At 38.9% G+C, this 21,809-nt stretch overlaps 1 protein-coding gene across 1 annotated transcript in view; it reads right to left on the reverse strand.

The window, feature by feature from the left end:
- cdh2 (cadherin 2, type 1, N-cadherin (neuronal)) overlaps window positions 1–7,931 on the reverse strand; it is a 54,410-nt gene extending 46,479 nt beyond the window's left edge. The window contains exons 1-2 of the mRNA XM_051874753.1: window positions 7,676–7,931; window positions 4,407–4,515 (exon numbers count right to left, since the gene is read on the reverse strand). Coding sequence (XP_051730713.1) covers window positions 4,407–4,515; window positions 7,676–7,723 — 157 coding nt within the window. The 5' untranslated portion in view covers window positions 7,724–7,931. The remainder of the gene's footprint in view (window positions 1–4,406; window positions 4,516–7,675) is intronic.
- Between the last annotated feature and the right edge of the window lie 13,878 nt (window positions 7,932–21,809).

Consider the following 21,809-nt stretch of genomic DNA (forward strand, 5'->3'; position numbering starts at 1 on the left):
CTCTCTTTCTCTCTCTCTCTGTTTTTTCACTCGCTCCCCTCTTTCTCTGTATTCCCGTAACCGTTCTTTAATTCCACCTCAGTCAGCCCATTGAGGGGCATTGAACCGCATGCTGATGACCTCACTGCCGCGCTCTGATTGGTCAATCTCAGTGACCAACAGCCCCCACATGGGCCAGACAAAAAAGCCACTCTGTCTCTGTCACTCTCTCCCCCCTCTCTGTGTTGACTCATTATTGTCTTCAGCTCTTTTCTTTTACTTGTTCATGGAAACAGGCAGAGCTCAAAGTTGTGTTTGGTTCGCTCTGATCGGAAGCGATCAAAAACAAACACCGCCTTCCGGCTTGGTGCGATGCGTGAGCGCCAATACGGTAATCACCTCTCACCCACTGCATCTTCCTCTGATCATTTGCTCTCTCCTGTTTTAAAACAGATCAAACGAGGTAGAAAACGAGTTCCTGTGAACACACGGAGGACGCGGAGTGAGAGAGAAATTCGTGGAGTACACATACTCAGCGCTTAAAAGAGGCTTGAGTAAGGTATTTCACAGGGAAAAAAAGTTACAAAATGACTCCTCTGGTAAAACAAGTTTGTCTTAAAACTTCAAAGCGTTATCTCTGTTCAGAAGAGATGGGAGAATTATATGAGGAAAAGAAAAACACATGAAAGCTGGAGAAGAGGCTTAGGAGTCCTAAAAGTGGGAAAAAAATAGTTTACTGGCATGTAACGCTGTGCAATACCATGAATATTCATGATATTTTTTTCCAATGGATGAATATTTCCATGGATAACACAGTGATTTTCCTAAAAATGAAAAAGTGAAAGAGACTATTTGCATTAGACTCATTTCTCGATCTGAACGTCTCAGGTGGCCTTGGTATCTTTGATTTATTTAAAGTTTTTTTTTGTTTGTTTGTTTTTGTAACAATATACACTACCATTCAAAAGTTTGGGGTCAGTCATTTTTTTCTTTCCTTTTTTGAAAGAAATTAATACTTTTTTTTTTTTTCAGTAAGGATGTGTTAAATTGATAAAAAGCAATAGTAAAGACTTATTTTAGATAAATGCTGTTCTTTTTAACTTTTTATTCATCAATGAATCCTGAAAAAAGCATCACAGGTTATAAAAACATTAAGCTATTTCCAACATTGATAATAAAACATCATATTAGAATGATTTCTGACGGATCATGTGACACTGATTGGAGTAATGGTGCTGGAAATTTAGCTTTGCATCACAGAAATAAATTATATTTTAATGTATATTAAAATAGAAAACCATTATTTTAAATTGTAATAATATTTCACAATATTACAATTTTTTCTGTATTTTTGATCAAATAAACACAGCCTTGATGAGCAAAAGAGACTTCTTTCAAAAGCTTTAAAAATAGTAATGTGAGTTCTTGACCAGTACTGTATATATAATAAGTCAATAATAAGAAATGTTTCTTTAGCAGCAAATCTGCATATTAGAATAATTTCTAAAGAATCATGTGACAATGAAGACTGGAGTAATGATGCTAAAAATTCAGATTTGCCATCACATGTTAAAAAAAACGATATTTTATAATATATAAAAATAGAATTATTATTACAGTTATTTTAAATTGAAATGGTATTCCATAATATTACTGTTTTTACTGTATTTTTAATCAAAATAAATGCAGCCTTGGTGAGAATGAGAAACCCAAACTTTTGATCTATAGTGTATAAAAATAGAATTAAATAAAAATATTTATATAAACATATGTGTGTATTTATTTGTAAATATGTGTACAAATGAAAACGAGTAAATATAACCTCACTTGTGTTCATTTAGTGCAAAATAAGTTGGGAAAACATGCCTTTGTTTTTATTATTAAGTTTACTGTGTTTTATTTCTTACTTAGCAACAATGGCTGTTGTCGATTGGCATGTATAAATATCAAAACATAATAAAAAGTCAGAAGGCCAATAAAAGGTACTTTTTCCAGCCCCACAGGAAGGAAATTAAAATCCTTCAGAGTAGCAAAGACTGCATAAGCACATTCTTTGGGTACGAATCACCAAGTGGGCTCAGTGAGACAGCACTAACTGTACATTCCTCTGTCCCACTTAAAAAGAAAAGGAGGGACCGAGGGGGAGAGAGAGTGAAAGAGAGGCTGCAGGGGAGAAGAGAAAGTCTTCATCCCTAAGTCATTTGCCTAAAAAGGATGTGATGAATGAATGTCAGGGACACAAAACATCCACCTCATGTTTAACAAGAGACTCCCCCAGTCCTCGGTCAGGAGGGGGAGATGGAGAAAGAGCGAAGGGGGGAGGGAGGAAGATAGAAAGCGAATTCTTGTGTCCATTGGCAAAAGGCACTGTGCGTAACAGAGTTCACATTGACTTGCAAACCGTACAGGCCGAAATGGTAATGAAACGAGAGCCGCTTTTGTGTTCGTGTGGTCAATGCGATACAGCTCACCTTTCCACTGAAAAGGACATAGGAAGTGAATCAGTGAGTCAACTGTGAGATCAAATGACCAGTCTTTGTGAGCGCAAAACTCGGCCATCAGCAGTTCCTGACTCACGCACACACACACTTGGGAAATTCCTATCAGGGTGTGATATGTCGATTCTCAGTGTGAAATTTAAAGCAAGTGTTATCACTTTTATTGTAATTGTCACAGGTCTGTGTGTGTGTGTGTTTGTCCCACAGTTCACAAATAGACCTCAAGAAGCACAAAGCTACAGCTTGCGACCGTCTGTTCGTATTCCACAACTCGCTCTTCCACGGTAACCCATGAATAAGTCAACGATATGGAAATGTAAAAATAATATGTCACTTGTCAGAAGTCGAGTAACAAGCAAGTAAAAAAGAACAACTCCCTGGCTCTGAGGGATAAAAATATTTTGCTTAGTGATACAACCAAAAATATTCTCCATTTTCGGTTTCAGCCAAAATCATTTTTGAGGGACGGAATGTTTCATTAGACGCGCTTTGACTGTTTCAGCATCTATTTCATCCACACAATGTGGATAAGCTATAACAGGTAAACAAGTAGGCAGTGCGGATGCACTTTCACCATGACTGATGAATGATGCTAGAGTAGCAATATGTCACATTTGTTTGGCTGAAATATTGAGGGGCGGCTCTATTATGACTGGTTTAAAGGACAACATTCAGAGTTCATTTACCCAAATTTAAAGGGATAGTTCACCCAAATATGAAAATTATCCCATGATTTACTCACCCTCAAGCCATCCTAGGTGTATATGACTATCTTCTTTCAGACAAACACAATCGGAGTTATATTAAAAAATATCCTGGCTCTTTTAAGCTTTATAATGGTAGTGAATGGTGCTCACGATTTTAAAGCCCAAAAAAGCTCATCCATCCATCATAAAAGTAATCCATACGACTCCAGGGGGTTAATAAAGGCTTTCTGAAGGGAAGCAATGGGTTTTTGTAAGAAAAATATCCATATTTAAAACTTTATAAACTAAAGTAACTAGCTTCCGGCAGACGGCCTACGCAAATTGACTTTTATGATGGATGGATGCACTTTTTTGGCCTTCAAAACCATGAGCCCCATTCACTCCCATTATAAAGCTTGGATGAGCCAGGACAATTGTGTTTGGCTGAAAGAAGATAGTCCTACACAGCTAGAATGGCTTGAGGTTGAGTAAATCATGGGATAATTTTCATTTTTGGGTGAACTATGCCTTTAAGTACTTTATTTTCGGTTTTTGGCTAAATGAAAACTGTTTTCAGTGTTTCAGTAAAAGCTTCTTTTCCGTTTATCACTAATTTTGCTATAAAATATTTTGACAGAATTATGAGCCATGGCTGTAACTGGTGGTTTAGTTTGGTTTATCTACTGGAAACGTAAAACACGTACAGTAGTTATGGCCTTTTTACGACATCGTAATTAAATATGACGCGAGGAAGTTATAAGGCCTCCCGAGTTTACAACCGCAGCACAAATGTGGCCCCTGCCGGATTGACAGAATGTATTGAGATGGCTGACTGGGATCTGTGCCATCGACTGACTCTATGGATACGGACTGGTCTAATCAATGCTATCGATCACGACGGGGGGGGGTTTCAACCTCGGCGGGGGCGGGTGATTCAGCCCCCCCAGATTTTTCACACTGTGACCCTTCAAAACACATTCCACCAAAACACTGAGCTGTTCTCCTTTCTTTCCCTCACACATATATCCCCCTCTATAAACACCCCCCGCTAAATCAACCCTAACACTTAACCCCCTCCCCCTCTCCCGTTCTTTCACATACACACATAAAGCCCACCCTTCCCCCATCCTCCCTCTCTCTTTCTCTTCCCAACAGAATCAGGGTGGAAACCGAAGCACGTCGAGGGAGCGTTTTGCTGCACGTTTATTAAGAGAATAAATGCAAAGAAAACATCTTTGTTTACCTTTGAGCAGAAACTGTCCCTCAGTGATGACGTCGGCGGTCATGACGTTGTACTCGTTCTCGGTGAAACCCGGTTGACATGGCATCGCCCCCGTGCCCTGGACTGCCACCTGCCAAAAACACAAAAGCACCAGACAAATTAATCCCCCGATTAATGGTGATTAATAAACATCGCCCCTCAGCATGGGCCAACCTCCACCGTGGCGAGAGCCAAATATCCAGAATCCCGAGAGGAATCGATGGACATAACGATCACGCTCCTTCACCATAAACAGAGGAAATGAGGCAGAACTCCACTCAAGAAAAGCACAGTGATGAGACTTTCCAGAGCCACCGAGTCCATCGATCAAGCTCGAAATGAACTCTTTGAATTAGCAATGCTATTGTATTTTTCACCGATTACTCGCTAATTTGCAGCAGATCGGCGAAATTAAATAAGGTTCATTGCATGACGATTTACTCGGTTGCTCCTTCATTTTTCTTCATTCTACTTTCCCCAAAGGATAGCGAGGGGTTTCTATCTCCCCCCACCTCCACCTCCGGCACTAGGGCATCTGTTATTTTGAGGTGGGTGTAATTAGACTGATGAGGTCAGGAGGGCGAGACGTTAGAAAAGCAGAGCTGACCAGGCTACGCATACTCTGCCTTGAATGGCGTGGTCTGGTGGAGCACTTATCACATAAAAACACAAACACACACTTGTGCAGCTGCTGTGAGCACTCCGGCGACAAGTCACAAATCCTCCTTTATGGTTCACGCTTAAAACAGGCGCGCGCACCTAGCATTTAACGGGCAGGACAAAGACTTATTCATTCGTGAATCTTATTAGAAAATAAGCCACCAGCATTGAGACATTCTGTCTTAATAGCATGAGCTGATATGACACATAAAGTCAGAATCTTAGTGTAGGTGAATTTGGCTTTAAAAGGATGCTTGAGAAGATCAAAGGTGATGTCCATTGTGAAACAGCCTCTTTTTGTTGGAATAAGATCAGAGGCTTGAAGAAGACGGCTGGCTGTGTTTGTTAATGGCCCCATAGTCAATTTATCAAACATGCTAATTACTTGTTAGCTCGGTGGATGCTGACTTAATGGCCTACACACAACGACCGATCAAACATTTGCTTTTGTGCTAACAAAATCATCGTCAACCATGAGCTGTTACTGATCAGTTTTTTTTAATGTCGTCATCTGATGCTGCCTTGCTGATGATATATCTGCAGAACCCCTATATAAAGCTGGCACTACAGGGGTGTGTTTGAAAATCTGACTTTAAACTGTCCTGTCAGCAATTGCTTAGCAATATGCTGCCTCTGCACATCCACACAGAGCGAATGATTCTAGATGGAGCCGCACCACCGGCCCTGCTGACATGAAGAATCAGAGGCAGAAAGAGGCAGTAAAGCCAATGGTGATCATATAAAGACACACTTGAGATAAATTACAATGAGATTTCTGGTTATAATTTAAAATTAAAGCCTCTTTAAAATGTGCAGTGACACGATGCTTCAAAGAACCGTTTTTAAAAGAGTGATTCTTTTACCTCATCTCTTGGTTCTTGACAAAGCAGTGTGGCTAACATTCCTGTTAATTGTTTTTTTAAAGACTGTTTATTATAATTTCATGTGTTCATTTTGTTGCTGTCATGATTAAAAAACATAAAGCCATTCTTAACCTAAATATAATTAGTATTTACACTATACAAACATCATTTGTAGCCTCCCAGCAAACACTGGTCCGACGACAAAGTCGTGTCCCTGACCACAAATAGTCACATATGACGGCATAAATCGGTAAAAATATGTAACACAGAACATTTCCTAAAAATGCATTCAGATACGTTTCATAACTTTCATTTTGTAACTATTTCTAAACGATGACGGGACGTGTCGGAGGGACGTCTTTTCAACGGTCATTAAACGACCAAATGTTATCTCTCGGGTGAAAGAGTCAAGTTATAAAAATTTTTTGCAATAAAAAATTGCTATTTTTTAAAACAACTGTTTGTGAATTGACTAAACTGTGATTTAATCAAGTCGTAAACATGTTTCCAGTACGTTTAATTTTAAACAAGATCGCGACAATTCAATAAATCATTGAGTTGTTGGCTTGAGAACAATTCAGCCAACGGAATCGGTTCAAATGATTCACTTGAAAGATTCGACTCGTTCACCAAGCGGACATCGCTATCAAACAGCAGAGGGTTTTAAAACATGTGGAACCGTTATAACACACAAACAATAGTAAAACGCGACATTGATGTTACACTTTAAAAACTTGCCGCAATAAGACATTTACGAGGTCAGGACTGCTACTTCTGCTACTGCAGACCACAAATACAATAAAAACATTGAAACCCGGGCCAAATGGCTGATGGCCAAATGTTAACTTTATTGCCATGCAGATTTCAAGCGTTTGGTTCAATCATAACAATTTGCTAGTGATTTCTCACGGTCGGAAACACAACATGACTGCTCCCCGCGTTCAAATGTTAATTCAGCCGGACTCTGCATTTTCAGCTATTCTCGCGAAACCTGACAGCAAGATTCATTTCTCCGCTCGATGATTCGGGTCAGAGTGATTTGTCAAATTTGGGTTACGCACAGAGCCGTTGTTCGCCGTGAGATTTCACATTTGCACATCTAAAAGAGACAGAGTCAGCGGAAGAGGACACTCGCCTTGCGGCCACCTCAATGAGCTGTTCATTAACTGATTATTCCTACATTTGTTTCATCACTCGGAAAGGGACCATTGTGACCTAATCACCTCCTCGAGGGCAACTTTTCAATCTCGTGCCAAAAGAAGCGAGAGCGCGTTTGAAAATCCGCATTCATCTGCGACTGGCTCCGGTTCAGCACGGGACGGTTGAAACGGGGCTGCTAGTACAATCCAACGGCTATACAACATAATAAAAAACACTGTCTAAATCTCTTGTGATTAATTGTGAGGCAAGGATAATAGAATAAAGACTCTCTAGAACTGCATACGAAGCAAATTAGATGCGACATTAAGTCTTTAACCCTTAGAGACGATCAGAAAACCGATAGTACTGAATTTGATCTAGGCACTGACGCCCTATTTAAATATCCTGCCACTTAACAAAAGCGTTTAATTGTATTTTGACTAATAAACGCACACAAATAACTGCTCTACAGTTCACAAACGTATAGAGTATACATACGGACACGCCAAACCCCAAACATAAAGCAGCATCGCTACAACGCGCAGCTCGTGCCCGAGCGCACATCGCTTTTCGGACCCTTAATTTTACCTGCAGAGCGGCGAGAAGCCCCAGCATCACGCCTCCCGAGCGGTACATCGTTTAAATTCCGTTCTTTGTGAAGAAACCGATAGAGTTGGCCGTTTTCCGCTGCGTTATAATGTCCCGTTAGGTAGCGGCGGCATGTAGCGACAGAATCGTTCCTCCGTCTCTCTCTGGCACTGATCCGTGCTGCTCTCGGTCTGGTACTGACGCTCCGCTCGCTCTCGCAGTTCAACGGCAGACAGCGCTCTCAGTGGCGCCCTCTAGCCACGCTCAGTGGTACTGCGCCGGAGAGGGGGCTCCTTTCCTTATGTCACCCTCTTCAGCCTCCGGAAGTCACAGCGAAGAAGACAAGACCCCGCCTCCTTCACTACAACAAAAGGAAGATCTTCTTTCTTTAACCCCACCCAACCCCTTAATGCCCACTAATCGGCGAGAGGTATTGAGAATTCCTGGATTTAAAGTGCATGTCTCATGCGGGTGGGCTACTTTGAAAATCTGATGTTGTGGTGAAAGCATTGTTAAAAACCTCATGTAAGAGAGAATGTACTGTCAGCGGGTCATTATTGCAAAATAAACCTGACGGGGTGATCAGGACACCCAAGAAGCTCAAATAAACGGTTAACAGTTTCTGTTGATTAAACCAGTCACCTTCATTGTATTAACTTAAATTTTTAATTTCAATGAACTCAAAATTTTAAGGCAACCAGGTGACTTACGTTTTTTAAGTTAAACCAACCATTCTTTTTTTGTTTTTGTTTTTTTGAGACGAATAGTCGGTTATACAGAATATTTGATCACTGAATGGCCAATTAGAATCAAGTATTCCAGAAACCTGTGTAATAAATCAAGTTAAAGTAACTCAATACAGGCCAATTTGAATTTAGTTATGGCAAAAATCTCATGAGCATCAGATTATGCCCGTCTTATGCTGTGAATCTTAAATAGTGTGAATTGACAATGTAAATGGATTATATGACACAGTGCTGAAAGTTGATTAGGGAATTTGCTCAGGTGATGTCTTATTCCAGACTCGGCTGTCTTGTGGGCATGACTGCGTCTCTAGTCGTGACAGGCAGGGACAGGGACAGGGAAACTGGCACTTGGAGTGCCTGTGACAGCAGCGAATGTCTATGGAGCAGATGTCCTGTGCGCTCTGAGAGAGTCTCCGGTCATCAGCGCGCACCACCATCTGCTCATCATTACCGGCCCGGCCGAAACACACAAACACACACACCAACCGTGGAGCCGCCGGTCTGTCTCGGTGACATCAGAGAGGCTGGCCTTGACAGAGAGCGAGAGAGATAAGCGATAAAGAGGGGGGAACAAAGGGGAACCTGTAGTCCTAACATCAATTTTTAAAGGGATGGTTCGACCGAAAAATGAACATTGCACCATTTACTCATTCAAAACCCACATGATTTCACTTCTTCTGTGGAACAAGGTGAATTTTTAAAGAATGATGAATAAATTGTAGTCATATCCTCACACAATTCTAAGATTTAAAAAAAATAAATACTTATATGGTGCATCTTTTTGTCGTTGACAGCCCTAGTCCTCTTTCACTTTCATTATGAAAAAGTGGAAGATATTCACCTAAAAATTCCCCTTTTGGGTTCCACTGAAGAAAGAATGACACAAGGTTAAGTAAATGATGACAGAATTTTTCAAAACCTGTATCCACAAAGTCTATCTTTGTACAGTGGTGTTACCTAGGAATTTCATCACGCTCGTGTTTTTCATGTTTGTGTATTGTCTTTGGCACTGTTATTTTTCTCTGAATTTATTGTTGACCGGTCTACTAACAGAACTGGACAAGTGATATGTGTTCTCAATATGATGGCTTAAGAAGGTTTTCAAAGTTACCTGGATTGCAAACTATAAATTATCTGTAATATTATCTTCCTTCCATGCTTCATGGATCAGCTCATCATCAGATACAAATTTATACTAAAAAAAGTTAATAAGAAGCGCTACCTTGCATGGGGCAAAATTCAGACTTTAAGAACTGGCTTCCATTCATATAATGAGTGTGAATTTAGATTCAATTGGTCTCAATCCACAGGATGTTGAATTGGAATTTGAATGGGAATGAAAAGATAAGGATTTTCTCTGTTGTTATTCAAATGAACTCAACACAGTCACAAAACAAACAATGACATCCTCAATTTACAAATAATGCAAATATTTCCTGAAATAAATAAATAAATACATTATATATATATAAATCCGTAAAAATATGACACAATGTACTGTATTAATTTACCAGAATTTTCCACTTTATTTTACAGTGTTGTAGTAGTTACATTGCAATTACTCAAATAAGTACTAAGTACTATTAATTAACTACATATAGGGTTAGGGTTTGGTTTAGGGTTAGTTACTTGTAATTATGCATAATTCACTGTTATTACTATAGTAAGTACATTTAGTAACTACGGCATCGTAAAATAAAGCATTACCGAATACTTTTCCGCACTTCATTGAGTTGTGTTTTAGGGTTAACGGAAATGTCTGTAAAATTACTGGATAATAATGAGCTGCCAGTACTTTTTCCGTTATTTTGTGGATTTATTTTTTACAGTGTATATATATATATATATATATATATATATATATATATATATATATATATATATATATAGAGAGAGAGAGAGAGAGAGAGAGACAGACAGATAGATAGATAGATAGATATAATTTCTCTCTATATAATTTCACAGTTATATAAAAAAAATTATATGAAATATTGTAAATTTACATTAAATACAAAGAAATACAAATTAAATACACATTATAAAGAATTTTAAACATTAATTAAGACCTTTTGTTCTTATAAAACCTAAAATTATGCAGTTGAACAGAGATAATTTTTTTAAACTAAATTAAAATGAGAAATTTATTTTATTTTATTTTAATCACTTATTGTTTATTTTATTTCAAGAATTTTTTTATGGTTTTAGTTTTAGTTGAAGGCACAATATGTAAAATTTTTGGATTAAAATATATCCAAAAACCACTAGAACAGTGTTATATATTTTGTTGACTTGAGTACTTACATTATCCCAAATGCTTCCAAGAATGTTTAAATCCAGAGAAATAAGCAATTTTAACCAGGACTCGGGATGTGTCCGTGCATCGCTTATCAATGATATCAATCTGCGTTACACTCGATTTCTGGTTTTATTTTGTAGAAGCATGGAAACACCAAAGACACATTAATATATTATGTGTTTTTTTAGCCAAGTGATCAACTGTTTGGATACATTCATCGACAGAAAACTAATCATGCTATATAGCTCAACACAACAAGTCTTATTGTTTAAATCTCATTTTCTTGATTTACAGCGAGTACCATGTTTTACCATGCTTAATATCGATCTAGCTTACTTCAGTCTCAGTGTCTCATAGCAGCCGCCGAGCGAACGCAGAGTAGCACTATAAATAACTATAAATTACGTTAATAATCTCATCCATGAACATGATTTCTGCCCGAGTCCCATCCCGATTCTTTTCCACCGACTGTAGATGTGAAGACAACACCTCCCATGATTCCGTGAAATCAAGGCATCATCAAGCTACGCTTTTGTTTTGAATGAGCGACCTCTAGCGGTGAAAAATTTACAGATTGTAGCTTTAACTATAATAACCCTGATTCCATTTTAATTCCACTTCTTTAAATTCAAATTGCAAATGTGCATCGCTGCATCCTCTTTGTCCACATTTGTGAACTGATTTAACTGATTCATTCTTAATTAAATTCTTATGGAATGCAGTTCTGCTAACTTGTCCCTTACTTGATCGTTATGGTAATAGCAATTCATTGAGGTTGAAATGCTGATTGGCCCATTATGTACGACTAATAGTAGCAACTACTTAATAGTCACACATATTTAGCTGCTTAATGAATTATTTGGGAGCAAATGACCAGCGAGGTCCTCTCAAAATCTATATGTAGACACAGTCCACTACTCCTGCAATGCTAAAAGCATTATGGTCAGAGCAGAACATTATGGTCAGCTAGCTAACTAGCCATCGCTCCTCATGGGAGACCACCCTACACTTGAGCTTCAGACTCCTTACAGACTTCAGAAATGATTTGTTTTCCTCCAGACTACATTTTCCATGCCCTGAACCATACTTCAACCAGACCATGTTTTTCATGCCCTGACGTCCCTTTGAGTCATGAGTCATGCTGAATTGCAGCATCTGCTATATGAATAAAATGAAATTGTGCAAATATTACACTGTCCCATAAGGATATATGGAGATTTACTAGTTGGTCTTCATATGAGCCAGAAGTATTTAGAAACCACACATGAATGATGCAGGAGACATGCAGGAAACTGAAGCTCATTATTAATTTACTTCACAGTGATTGGCTTTTGAATGGGGACGCAAAGTCTCATTGGTCCACTGAGAGATGGATATGGATGTATTAGAGTACTTTAACAGTTATTACGGTTAAAGGTTGCACTGAGAGTGTTTTTTGTGTTTATCGTATAAGGGCTTATTTGAGATGTGTTTCTTAAGTTCTCTTCAGTCTTAAAGGGACGGTTCACCCAAAGATGAAAATTCTGCCATCATTAAAGGACCTATATTCGAAGCAAAATTTAAAAACGAACTGGTGTGACGTCATTTTGAACAAAACAAAGTTCAATTAGGATGTTTCTGAAGTTCACTCTGGCTGGTTCGAACTTGGTCTGTGGCAGTTATGTAATAGGTATTTGTGGCTCTGTGGCTCCACCTTCTTTGACACAGAAATCTTCTTCAGTTCATTTCTTCTGTTAAAGGGTTAGTTCACCTAAAAATGAAAATTCTGTCATCATATACTTACCTTCATGTCGTTCCAAACCCGTAAGACTTTCGTTCATCTTCAGAACATAAATAAAGATATTTTTGATGAAATCTGAGAGCTTTCTCTCCCTACATAGACAGATACGCAACTACCACTTTGACGCTTCAAAAAGTTCATAAAGAGATTGTAAATCTAATCCATTGAGTGGTTTAGTCCAAATTTTCTGAAGAGACTCGATTGCTTTATATGATGAACAGATTGAATTTAGGCTTTCATTCACATATAAACATTCATCAGCGAACATAAACAGAAGCTCAACCGAACCTGCTTAACGCGCAAGAACAAACCTCTTCCGGAAGTGCAAACGTGCTGCGTAACACGAGAATGAACCTCACTGATTCTTGCTGAAGATCAAACGTGCTGCGTAACACCAGAATGAACCTCATTGGTTCTTGCTGAAGATCAAACGTGCTGCGTAGCACAAGAATGAACCTCACTGGTTCTTGCTGAAGATCAAACGTGCTGCGTAACACCAGAATGAACCTCACTGGTTCTTGCTGAAGCTCAAACGTGCTGCGTAACACCAGAATGAACCTCACTGGTTCTTGCTGAAGATCAAACGCACTGCGTAACACCAGAATGAACCTCACTGGTTCTTGCTGAAGATCAAACGTGCTGCGTAACACCAGAATGAACCTCACTGGTTCTTGCTGAAGCTCAAACGTGCTGCGTAACACCAGAATGAACCTCACTGGTTCTTGCTGAAGATCAAACGCACTGCGTAACACAAGAATGAACCTCACTGGTTCTTGCTGAAGCTAAAACGTGCTGCGTAACACCAGAATGAACCTCACTGGTTCTTGCTGAAGATCAAACGCACTGCGTAACACCAGAATGAACCTCACTGGTTCTTGCTGAAGCTCAAACGTGCTGCGTAACACCAGAATGAACCTCACTGGTTCTTGCTGAAGCTAAAACGTGCTGCGTAACACCAGAATGAACCTCACTGGTTCTTGCTGAAGATCAAACGTGCTGCGTAACACCAGAATGAACCTCATTGGTTCTTGAGGAAGCTCAAACGTGCTGCGTAACACCAGAATGAACCTCACTGGTTCTTGCTGAAGCTCAAACGTGCTGCGTAACACGAGAATGAACCTCATTGGTTCTTGAGGAAGATCAAACGTGCTGCGTAACACCAGAATGAACCTCATTGGTTCTTGAGGAAGCTCAAACGTGCTGCGTAACACGAGAATGAACCTCATTGGTTCTTGAGGAAGCTCAAACGTGCTGCGTAACACCAGAATGAACCTCATTGGTTCTTGAGGAAGCTCAAATGTGCTGCGTAACACGAGAATGAACCTCATTGGTTCTTGAGGAAGCTCAAACGTGCTGCGTAACACCAGAATGAACCTCATTGGTTCTTGAGGAAGCTCAAACGTGCTGCGTAACACGAGAATGAACCTCATTGGTTCTTGAGGAAGCTCAAACGTGCTGCGTAACACCAGAATGAACCTCATTGGTTCTTGAGGAAGCTCAAACGTGCTGCGTAACACGAGAATGAACCTCATTGGTTCTTGAGGAAGATCAAACGTGCTGCGTAACACCAGAATGAACCTCATTGGTTCTTGAGGAAGCTCAAACGTGCTGCGTAACACGAGAATGAACCTCATTGGTTCTTGAGGAAGCTCAAACGTGCTGCGTAACACCAGAATGAACCTCATTGGTTCTTGAGGAAGCTCAAATGTGCTGCGTAACACGAGAATGAACCTCACTGGTTCTTGCGTATCATGTTTTAGGACTTTTTGAAGCATCAGTGTCAGTTGTGTATCTGTCATTGGAGGGATAGAAATCTCTCAGATTTCATCAAAAATATCTTAATTTGTGTTCCGAAGATGAATGAAGGTCTTACGGGTGTGGAACGTCATGAGGGTGAGTAATTAATCACAGAATTTTCATTTTTGAGTGAACTAAGCCTTTAAGTCCGTTGAGGTCAGATGGGAGTAAAAACATGAGCACACTGTAGAGTTGCTTAGAAGTTGCAATTCTAATAGAAAGAGACACTGACACTGTTTTTATTTCATGGTTGTTACTGTAAAGCTGCTTGTTTTAAGCAATATATTGTATAAAGTGCTATATAAATAAACATGACTTGACTGGAGGGCTGAACTGATGTGCAGAATTTGTTCAAAAACACATCAACATCACTATGATCAGATGCTTTCTTAACTGCTATCATTATTGTCGTATGTATTTTGTTACTGAGATAAAGCGGGCAGCACATTTACATATTCATCTAAACAGCACTCTCAGCAGTGTAGTCTTTGTCGGGATGTTCACCAACAATATACCGCTACTTAGGCATTTCAAACTTCTTTTTACCCCTAAGCAAAGAGCGAAAAACACCTTCAGCATGAGTATACTGTCAGCAAGTATATTTACTCGCCCTCATTTCATTCTAAACCTGTATGACTTTCAGTTCAACACAACAGAAGATATTTTGAAGAATGTTTGTGTCCATAATTATGACATGTGTGTGTGTGTGTGTGTATGTGTGTGTGTGTTAGCTGTCCCTTTAAGACTAAATGCAATTATGTACGGTCAATGACTTCAGTTTCGTTCTCTATCTCTCTTTTTCTGTAGCGATTGTTCCCTGAGGGAGGTAAGTTATGAGAAAGCTCTGATTCTATCTCCTACTTATCCCATTAGCATGCCACTGTGTGTTTTCTGGAGTTTGAGATGCTCTGCATGTTGCATGTGTGTGTGTGCGTGTGTGTGTGTGTGAACGTGCATTGAGCTAAGTAGGGTCACATTCTCATGCACTTCAGTACAGTGTGTCTAATAGTCTACGAAATCCATTCCTTCCCTTTTCCCATCAAAGCATCTTTCCTTTTTTTCTTGTCCAGTTTTTCCTCCAGCTTTCTTCTGAGTTTCACCTTAGGCCTCGAAGCACCAAGAAACCTAGAAAAGACAATCCACTTTGAAAGGCTTCAAAACAATCTTCTAAAAGTCACAGTCAAAACAAAGTATCAAACCATATCGACTGTAAAAAACAGCAATGATGCTGCGTGAACGTTTCTGATCTAAATGTCAGCTGCCACAACAGGTTTATATGTATGAGTGAGCTGCAGAATTTGCATTCAATACTCTGTTCTTCGTAACCATTTGTAAACTATCATCTTACAAGCTCACATGACATGCACACTTTCACATGCCTTTAAGCTTGTCTTTGCATCTTTGTATATTAAACATGAAGTGGATTTGCTTTACTATCTGACAAATTTTGTGCAATATGAGTCTGTCACATCCACATTGTGAAAGTGAAATCTGTCATAACAGTGACTGGAAATATCATCAAACACTTTTAAACAATAACAACACTCCCACATTTTAAAACAATGAAGGTTACAAAAAGATTTTTTTTCTATTATTTTATTTTATTTTTTTTATACAGTCTGATGCCTTAGGAGAATCTTATTATGCTCAGTTGCTCGACAGAGAACCATCTGGGTTGTTCAGTGAAAGCAGGAATGCTTTATTTTTCCCATTACCAGATGATACTTAAAACAAATACTAAGCATGGGTGCACTAATCTTAAAACACACACACACACACACACACACACACGCACGCATATGGCAAATAAGAGGCATGAAACGTGATCGAGTGTAATCTAGGCTTATATAAAACTGGTTTCGAGAATTTGTATAAAAACTTTTTATGCATTTATAAATACGAATAAGGTTGACTAATAATGATTTTTGATAGCAATGCCTTTATTATTTAGGCAGTTGGACAGTGGTGTATTAGAGGTAAAAAAATTATATAAATACTGTTCGGTTTCTCGCACAAACCGATCGTTTCGTGTCTTAGGACATCAGTGTGTCGTCACGAGCCGCAGGGTTTAATTTGGATTTGTCTGTGCATGTTCTTTTTACTCTCATAGATGGAGTTCCCATTGACAAGCATTATACGACTGACAGACCGCAACGGTTGGAGTTAAAAATCATCATTTGTGTTCTACTGAAGAAACAAAGTCACCTACATCTTGGATGCCCTGGGGGTAAGCAAATAAACATCAAATTTTCATTTTTGGGTGAACTATCCCTTTAAATGCACATGAACGTCACCACAATGTTGTAATTACGAGTGGGAAATGTTAGATTTTCTTTAAGCCCTGAGTTTCAGAGTTGGGGGCATGTTGTGAAAAAATGTCAGGTGCATCATCTGTATAAATGGCAAATTTGTTCAAATTAATATATTTTTTAGAAGTCCCCCTGTAGTCAATAATTTGATCCCTTAAAACTCATCTTTGATCACTGAATTTACATATTTAAATGTTTTTTTTCCCTCTGAATTTTTTTTTTTTTGTAAAAAATAGCTTAAAATAGCTTTAATGTAACTCTACACCCTTGCCTCATTTATTATACGCAGACCTATGAATATGATAATTAGCCCCGCCTCCACCCACTCGCACAAGCTCAGAGATCCACTCGGTCAACTTACTGAGGTAAACGCTGCACGATGATATCGCTCTTTACATCGTCGGACACATAACGGTAATTAATATGATTAGCCTTTTGCTTGTTATCAAACAGCTAATATTGTGTTGCTAATGTTACACAAACCAACGTGTCCATCATCCATTTTTTCCAGCGGCTAGCGTACTTTTCCAATTGTTTTCAATGGGAGCGTCATTTTTTTGTAAACATCAGGAGTGTAACTAAGAGCTGAGCGTCTTTTTCACGCTCAAGCGCTGAGCGCTCGATGTTTTTTACCGGTCGCCTTGCGTTGAAGAATGTTCAACTTTGAGTAAAACGCTGCGCTCATCACTGTCACTTTTTAGCCAGCCGTCCAATCAGAGTGGAGGAGAGGCGGGACAAATACAACACAGACCAACTGTCACAACATTCTTGCTGTACAACGACATCAACAAGCAGAGAACGGAACAAAGTGGATGAAAAATTAATATTTTAATATATTAATTTCAACTGGTAAAAAAACGGAGAGTGCTCAGCACTTCGATGTGAAAAAGACACTCAGCGCCTCATTACGCTCCCGGCGTTTAAAAAATGCGGTGCTCCCATTGAAAATAATTGGAAAAGTATGCTAGCAGCTGGAAAAAAAACACTTTGGTGGACACACGGCCTAAAATTATCTAAGCTGCATTTTCAAAATACCATAGTATTGCACAATTATGATAAAATATATAATGATTTAATTTACATAAATTGTATTTAAACAAAAAAGCAAAATTGCACCCAAAGCGCATTCTTTATTCAACGTTTTGTAGATGAATTTTATCACCATCTTGCTTCGACCAAAGTTATTTGAATGCACCTAAAGGCTTTATTACAACTTTACAACTCATAAATTCGAATTTCCCAGGAGGATTTGAACGTGCCAGTAGTTGTGTATTATACTCTGCTTCCGCTTGTCTGGACATAGAAATGCTGAAAAGCACAAGCAGTCAGACAGTGTTCAGTCACACTCGCAGCACTCATTCAAACAGAGGGCTTGCCTGAGGTCATGACAGTGAAAAGAAGCGTCATCTGGAGTTATTTCACTCCACTAAATAATGACAAAGCTAAACGTGACATCTATCAAAGGCTAATAGGTGTTTGTGCTGTTTGACCTGTTGTAGAAATGCAGTTGTTGTTAACTGATCATGTTCTAATTATTATCAATAAATGTAATCTTTTATGTTAAATGACTATAATAACCTATTATATCCTCATCAATCATAAAAAAATCAATTTTTATAGCATTATTGGTACTGATATCAGCAGTAATGTTTTTAATTGTACCAGAAAAGAACAAGTGCCATCGCTCAACCTAACAAATATGCTGAGATACAGCAGAAACGTTACTTTTTCAGTCTCCAAAAACTGCTTAGCCAACTCAAGAACTCTGTACAGCAAAAATGTTTCTTGATAAGACAGTTTTCTGCTGAATTAAGGTTCATTAAAGAATATTTTGTCATTTTAAAGTGCCCCAATTTTAAAGCTTCCTAATTTAGTTTTGAAGGTCTCCTATAACAGGTTTACATGCATCCAAGGTCAAAAACACTTTAATTTTCTCATAATATACATTGCAGCATCACCTCTTTTCTCACAGTGTCTGAAACGGTTAAGGATTCGGTCTTTTTAAACCCCTCCTTTCCGAGAGCCTGCTCTGCTCTGGTCTGTTGTGATTGGTTTACCACTTACTTAAGTAGTCTATCACCATATCCAAATTTCAGCTCTGGATCTTCCTCAGTGCTTGATACACAGTGATATGAACAGTAACGATGGCTTCTGTTTTACTGTATCAATTCCAGCTTGAGTCCTCATCCTTTGGAAGTGCAGCAAAGTGGATTTTTGGATTTCACAGCTCAGAAAACAACATCTTCTCAACATGTCGACAACATGGACCAAACTCTTCCAGCCTCAGCTACAACTACAGTGTTTGAGAGTCAAAGCAGACGTTGTTCGAGGGCAGCCAATTAAGACCATAGAATGCCATTATGCAAATTTGTTTGTGCAGGAAATAAGACTAGAATTACTGACAACTCATTTTAGGCAGTTCAGAATCATTTCTTTCTTTTGGCAGACATTAACTTTATTTATCATGCACTTTGATCTTTGAAACCTTGTGAACCTTTTACATTCACAAACACCTATATAACAATTCATGAAAGGTAATATCCGAAAAATCATAATAGGGGCAATTTAAACATTATAGTTTGTTATTTCAGGTTAAAAAGATTTGGCAAATTTTGTTGCACTTTAAAGGAGACCTATAATGCCCATTTTACAAGATGTAATATAAGTCTCTGGTGTCCCCAGAATGTGTCTGTGAAGTTTCAGCTCAAAATACCCCACAGATCATTTATTATAGCTTGTCAAATTTGCCCCTATTTGGGTGTGACCAAAAACATGCCATTTTTGTGTGTGTCCCTTTAAATGCAAATGATCTGCTGACGGCGGCCCTCTTTCCAGAAAAGGGCGGAGCTTTAACAGCTCGCGCTTCAGTTGCTCAACAACAACAAAGCTGGAGAATCTCACGCAGCCAAAATGAGGATTGTCAGTAACGGTGTTCAGCCTTACATTGTTCAAACCGGAGTCGACACTGATGGAGAGACTCAGGAAGAAGTTACAACTTTTAGAATGAAACTGGACGTTTCTGAATGGTTAGTGGATAAATTTATGTAGTTGTTGTGGAGTTGATTCAACTCATCGACTAGCATGTGCCGTCATGTTAACCTTTTGTGCAAATCCAGTGTTGAATTGACCCTCGTTTGTGAAGCAGTCTGGCGTAAAATGACAGCATGGTAACAACACTCGACTACAACAACTCTTCCTCTTCTCTAAAGCAGCCCAACATGGCCTCGCCCCCTTTGTTGTGTGGGGTGTTCTCTGGGGTGGGGTTTTTGTAAATTTTAGGGTTATTGATGTCACTAACCTGGGAAGAAGCTCGTTGTAGTCCCTACCAGCCGTTTGTTGTAGTCCTTAAACAGAGATTTCTGTAAAAGAAAATATCTCCCTCTGCATTGAACTTTGAGCGTTGTAACTTTGCAGATGTTGTTTATGCTCTTAACTAAAGTTAAAAAAGTGAAATCATAATTAACCACCCCTTTAATGTAATACTACTAAACCTGATTGCACTTTCTAAGGTTACATTTTCAATTTCATTTGTCTTGGACATTGATATGCATGTTGTGCATCATGTAAAGCCAAAAATACCGCCAAAAATACACACTTGTTCTTCTCTGTCACCCTCTCTAATGGCAGTATCCCATTCGTTCCACCCAGCCCACATCTCTCACTCTCTCAATGAGCCTAATTACCTTTGTGCAAAGGAGTTCAGTTCCCTGTATTGAGGTGACTTGTTTTTGGAGGTTGGTGAGCTCTCATACACATAAGTGTGTGCACACTGGTACACACTCTCCGGCTCACACAAGGTTTAGGTAGGTGGCATGGGGTGCTGAGCAGATAATTACACCGGAGCAGTGAAGAACAAGAAAAGAGCTGAGAAGAAAAGGAACAGATCCCTCGTTTTCTCCTCTTCACTTTACACACTGCTTTCTTCAGCCTAATTATCAGCGTAGCTTTGAGGTTAGGCAAAGGATTCTCACATCTCCCTCTCCTGAGCTTTCCATTCTGTCAGCATCTCTCTGAGATGTGGAACAACTCTAAACAGGGAGAAAAGACAATCTGTGAAAGACTCAAAACTTGTACTTGAATTTATTTAAGGCTGATATCTGAGGCTCATTGTTCACGTGAACGGGTTTCTCTGTGATTTGAGAGCTTTAGAAATATGCTCAGGAGGCTTCAGTGTGCTAAGCAATGAAACCGCACAGATATACACAAGCACGGTTCTTATTGCTGGAGGCTATGAGGAGTTGCCTTGGGGATAAACATCTTTAACCACCACCCTTTAGGAATAAGATCATATATAAGAGTGACAAATATTAATATTATACTCATATGCTTCTGAACCAAGCCTATAGCAATATTGCACCTGTGTGCATTTGTAACAATACCACCACATTCTTTGTTTTATATATATTTTTTTTATCAACACTAGACCTTTCTATTATCTTACTGTTCTAGGAACATGCTCATGTCAAACTGTACGCCATTAGCTTAGCAAGATACTAATGTTAAACTCTGCGTCATTAGCTTAGCAACATGCTAATGTCAAACTCTGGGTGCTTTTCAATCAGCTCCCCAGTTCAGTAGTCAGGGAACTGACTGCCATTTTAAGGGTTAAATCCTTCTATTCCACCGAAACATCAGCTCCTTAAAAAGTCCCACAATGGACCGTGAAAACCAGGGAGTATGTTTTAGAATAAACATACATTGCTAGACAGATAGTCAACATAATCTAGCTAACATGAGCAATATCACACTCGTAGCCGTGCAATATGGCTGTATATCAGCACAGCTGTGATTCATTGTAGGTAATCACAGCGTGCTAATATACAGCCATATTGCATGGCTACTTGTGTGATATTGCATTTATACAACAGTTCGACGGCACGAGTGAGTAAATAAATAAGAAACAACAACGGAGTGTCTTTAAAACCCCTGTTTTGTGTAGAACTACTTGAAGCTCATTGTATTATGTAGAGTATTATGGTATTATGAGAAAGAGATTGACTAAACGAGTGTATTACCTGCATCTGATATAACATTAATTTTTCAGGTCGATGTCCATAATATTATATCCAATTATATAAAAAAAATCGGTTTGAATGTCTGCTGAGGAAAGCAATATCTTTGTCTTTGTCCTTTTAAAAGTTAAGGGGATTTCCCATTACAAAGCTAAAACAACTTCCTTGTTTACAACCAGTCCCTGGCTGTGTTC

This window comes from Ctenopharyngodon idella, chromosome 20, assembly GCF_019924925.1.
Source record: "Ctenopharyngodon idella isolate HZGC_01 chromosome 20, HZGC01, whole genome shotgun sequence".
Taxonomy (NCBI): Eukaryota; Metazoa; Chordata; class Actinopteri; order Cypriniformes; family Xenocyprididae; genus Ctenopharyngodon; species Ctenopharyngodon idella.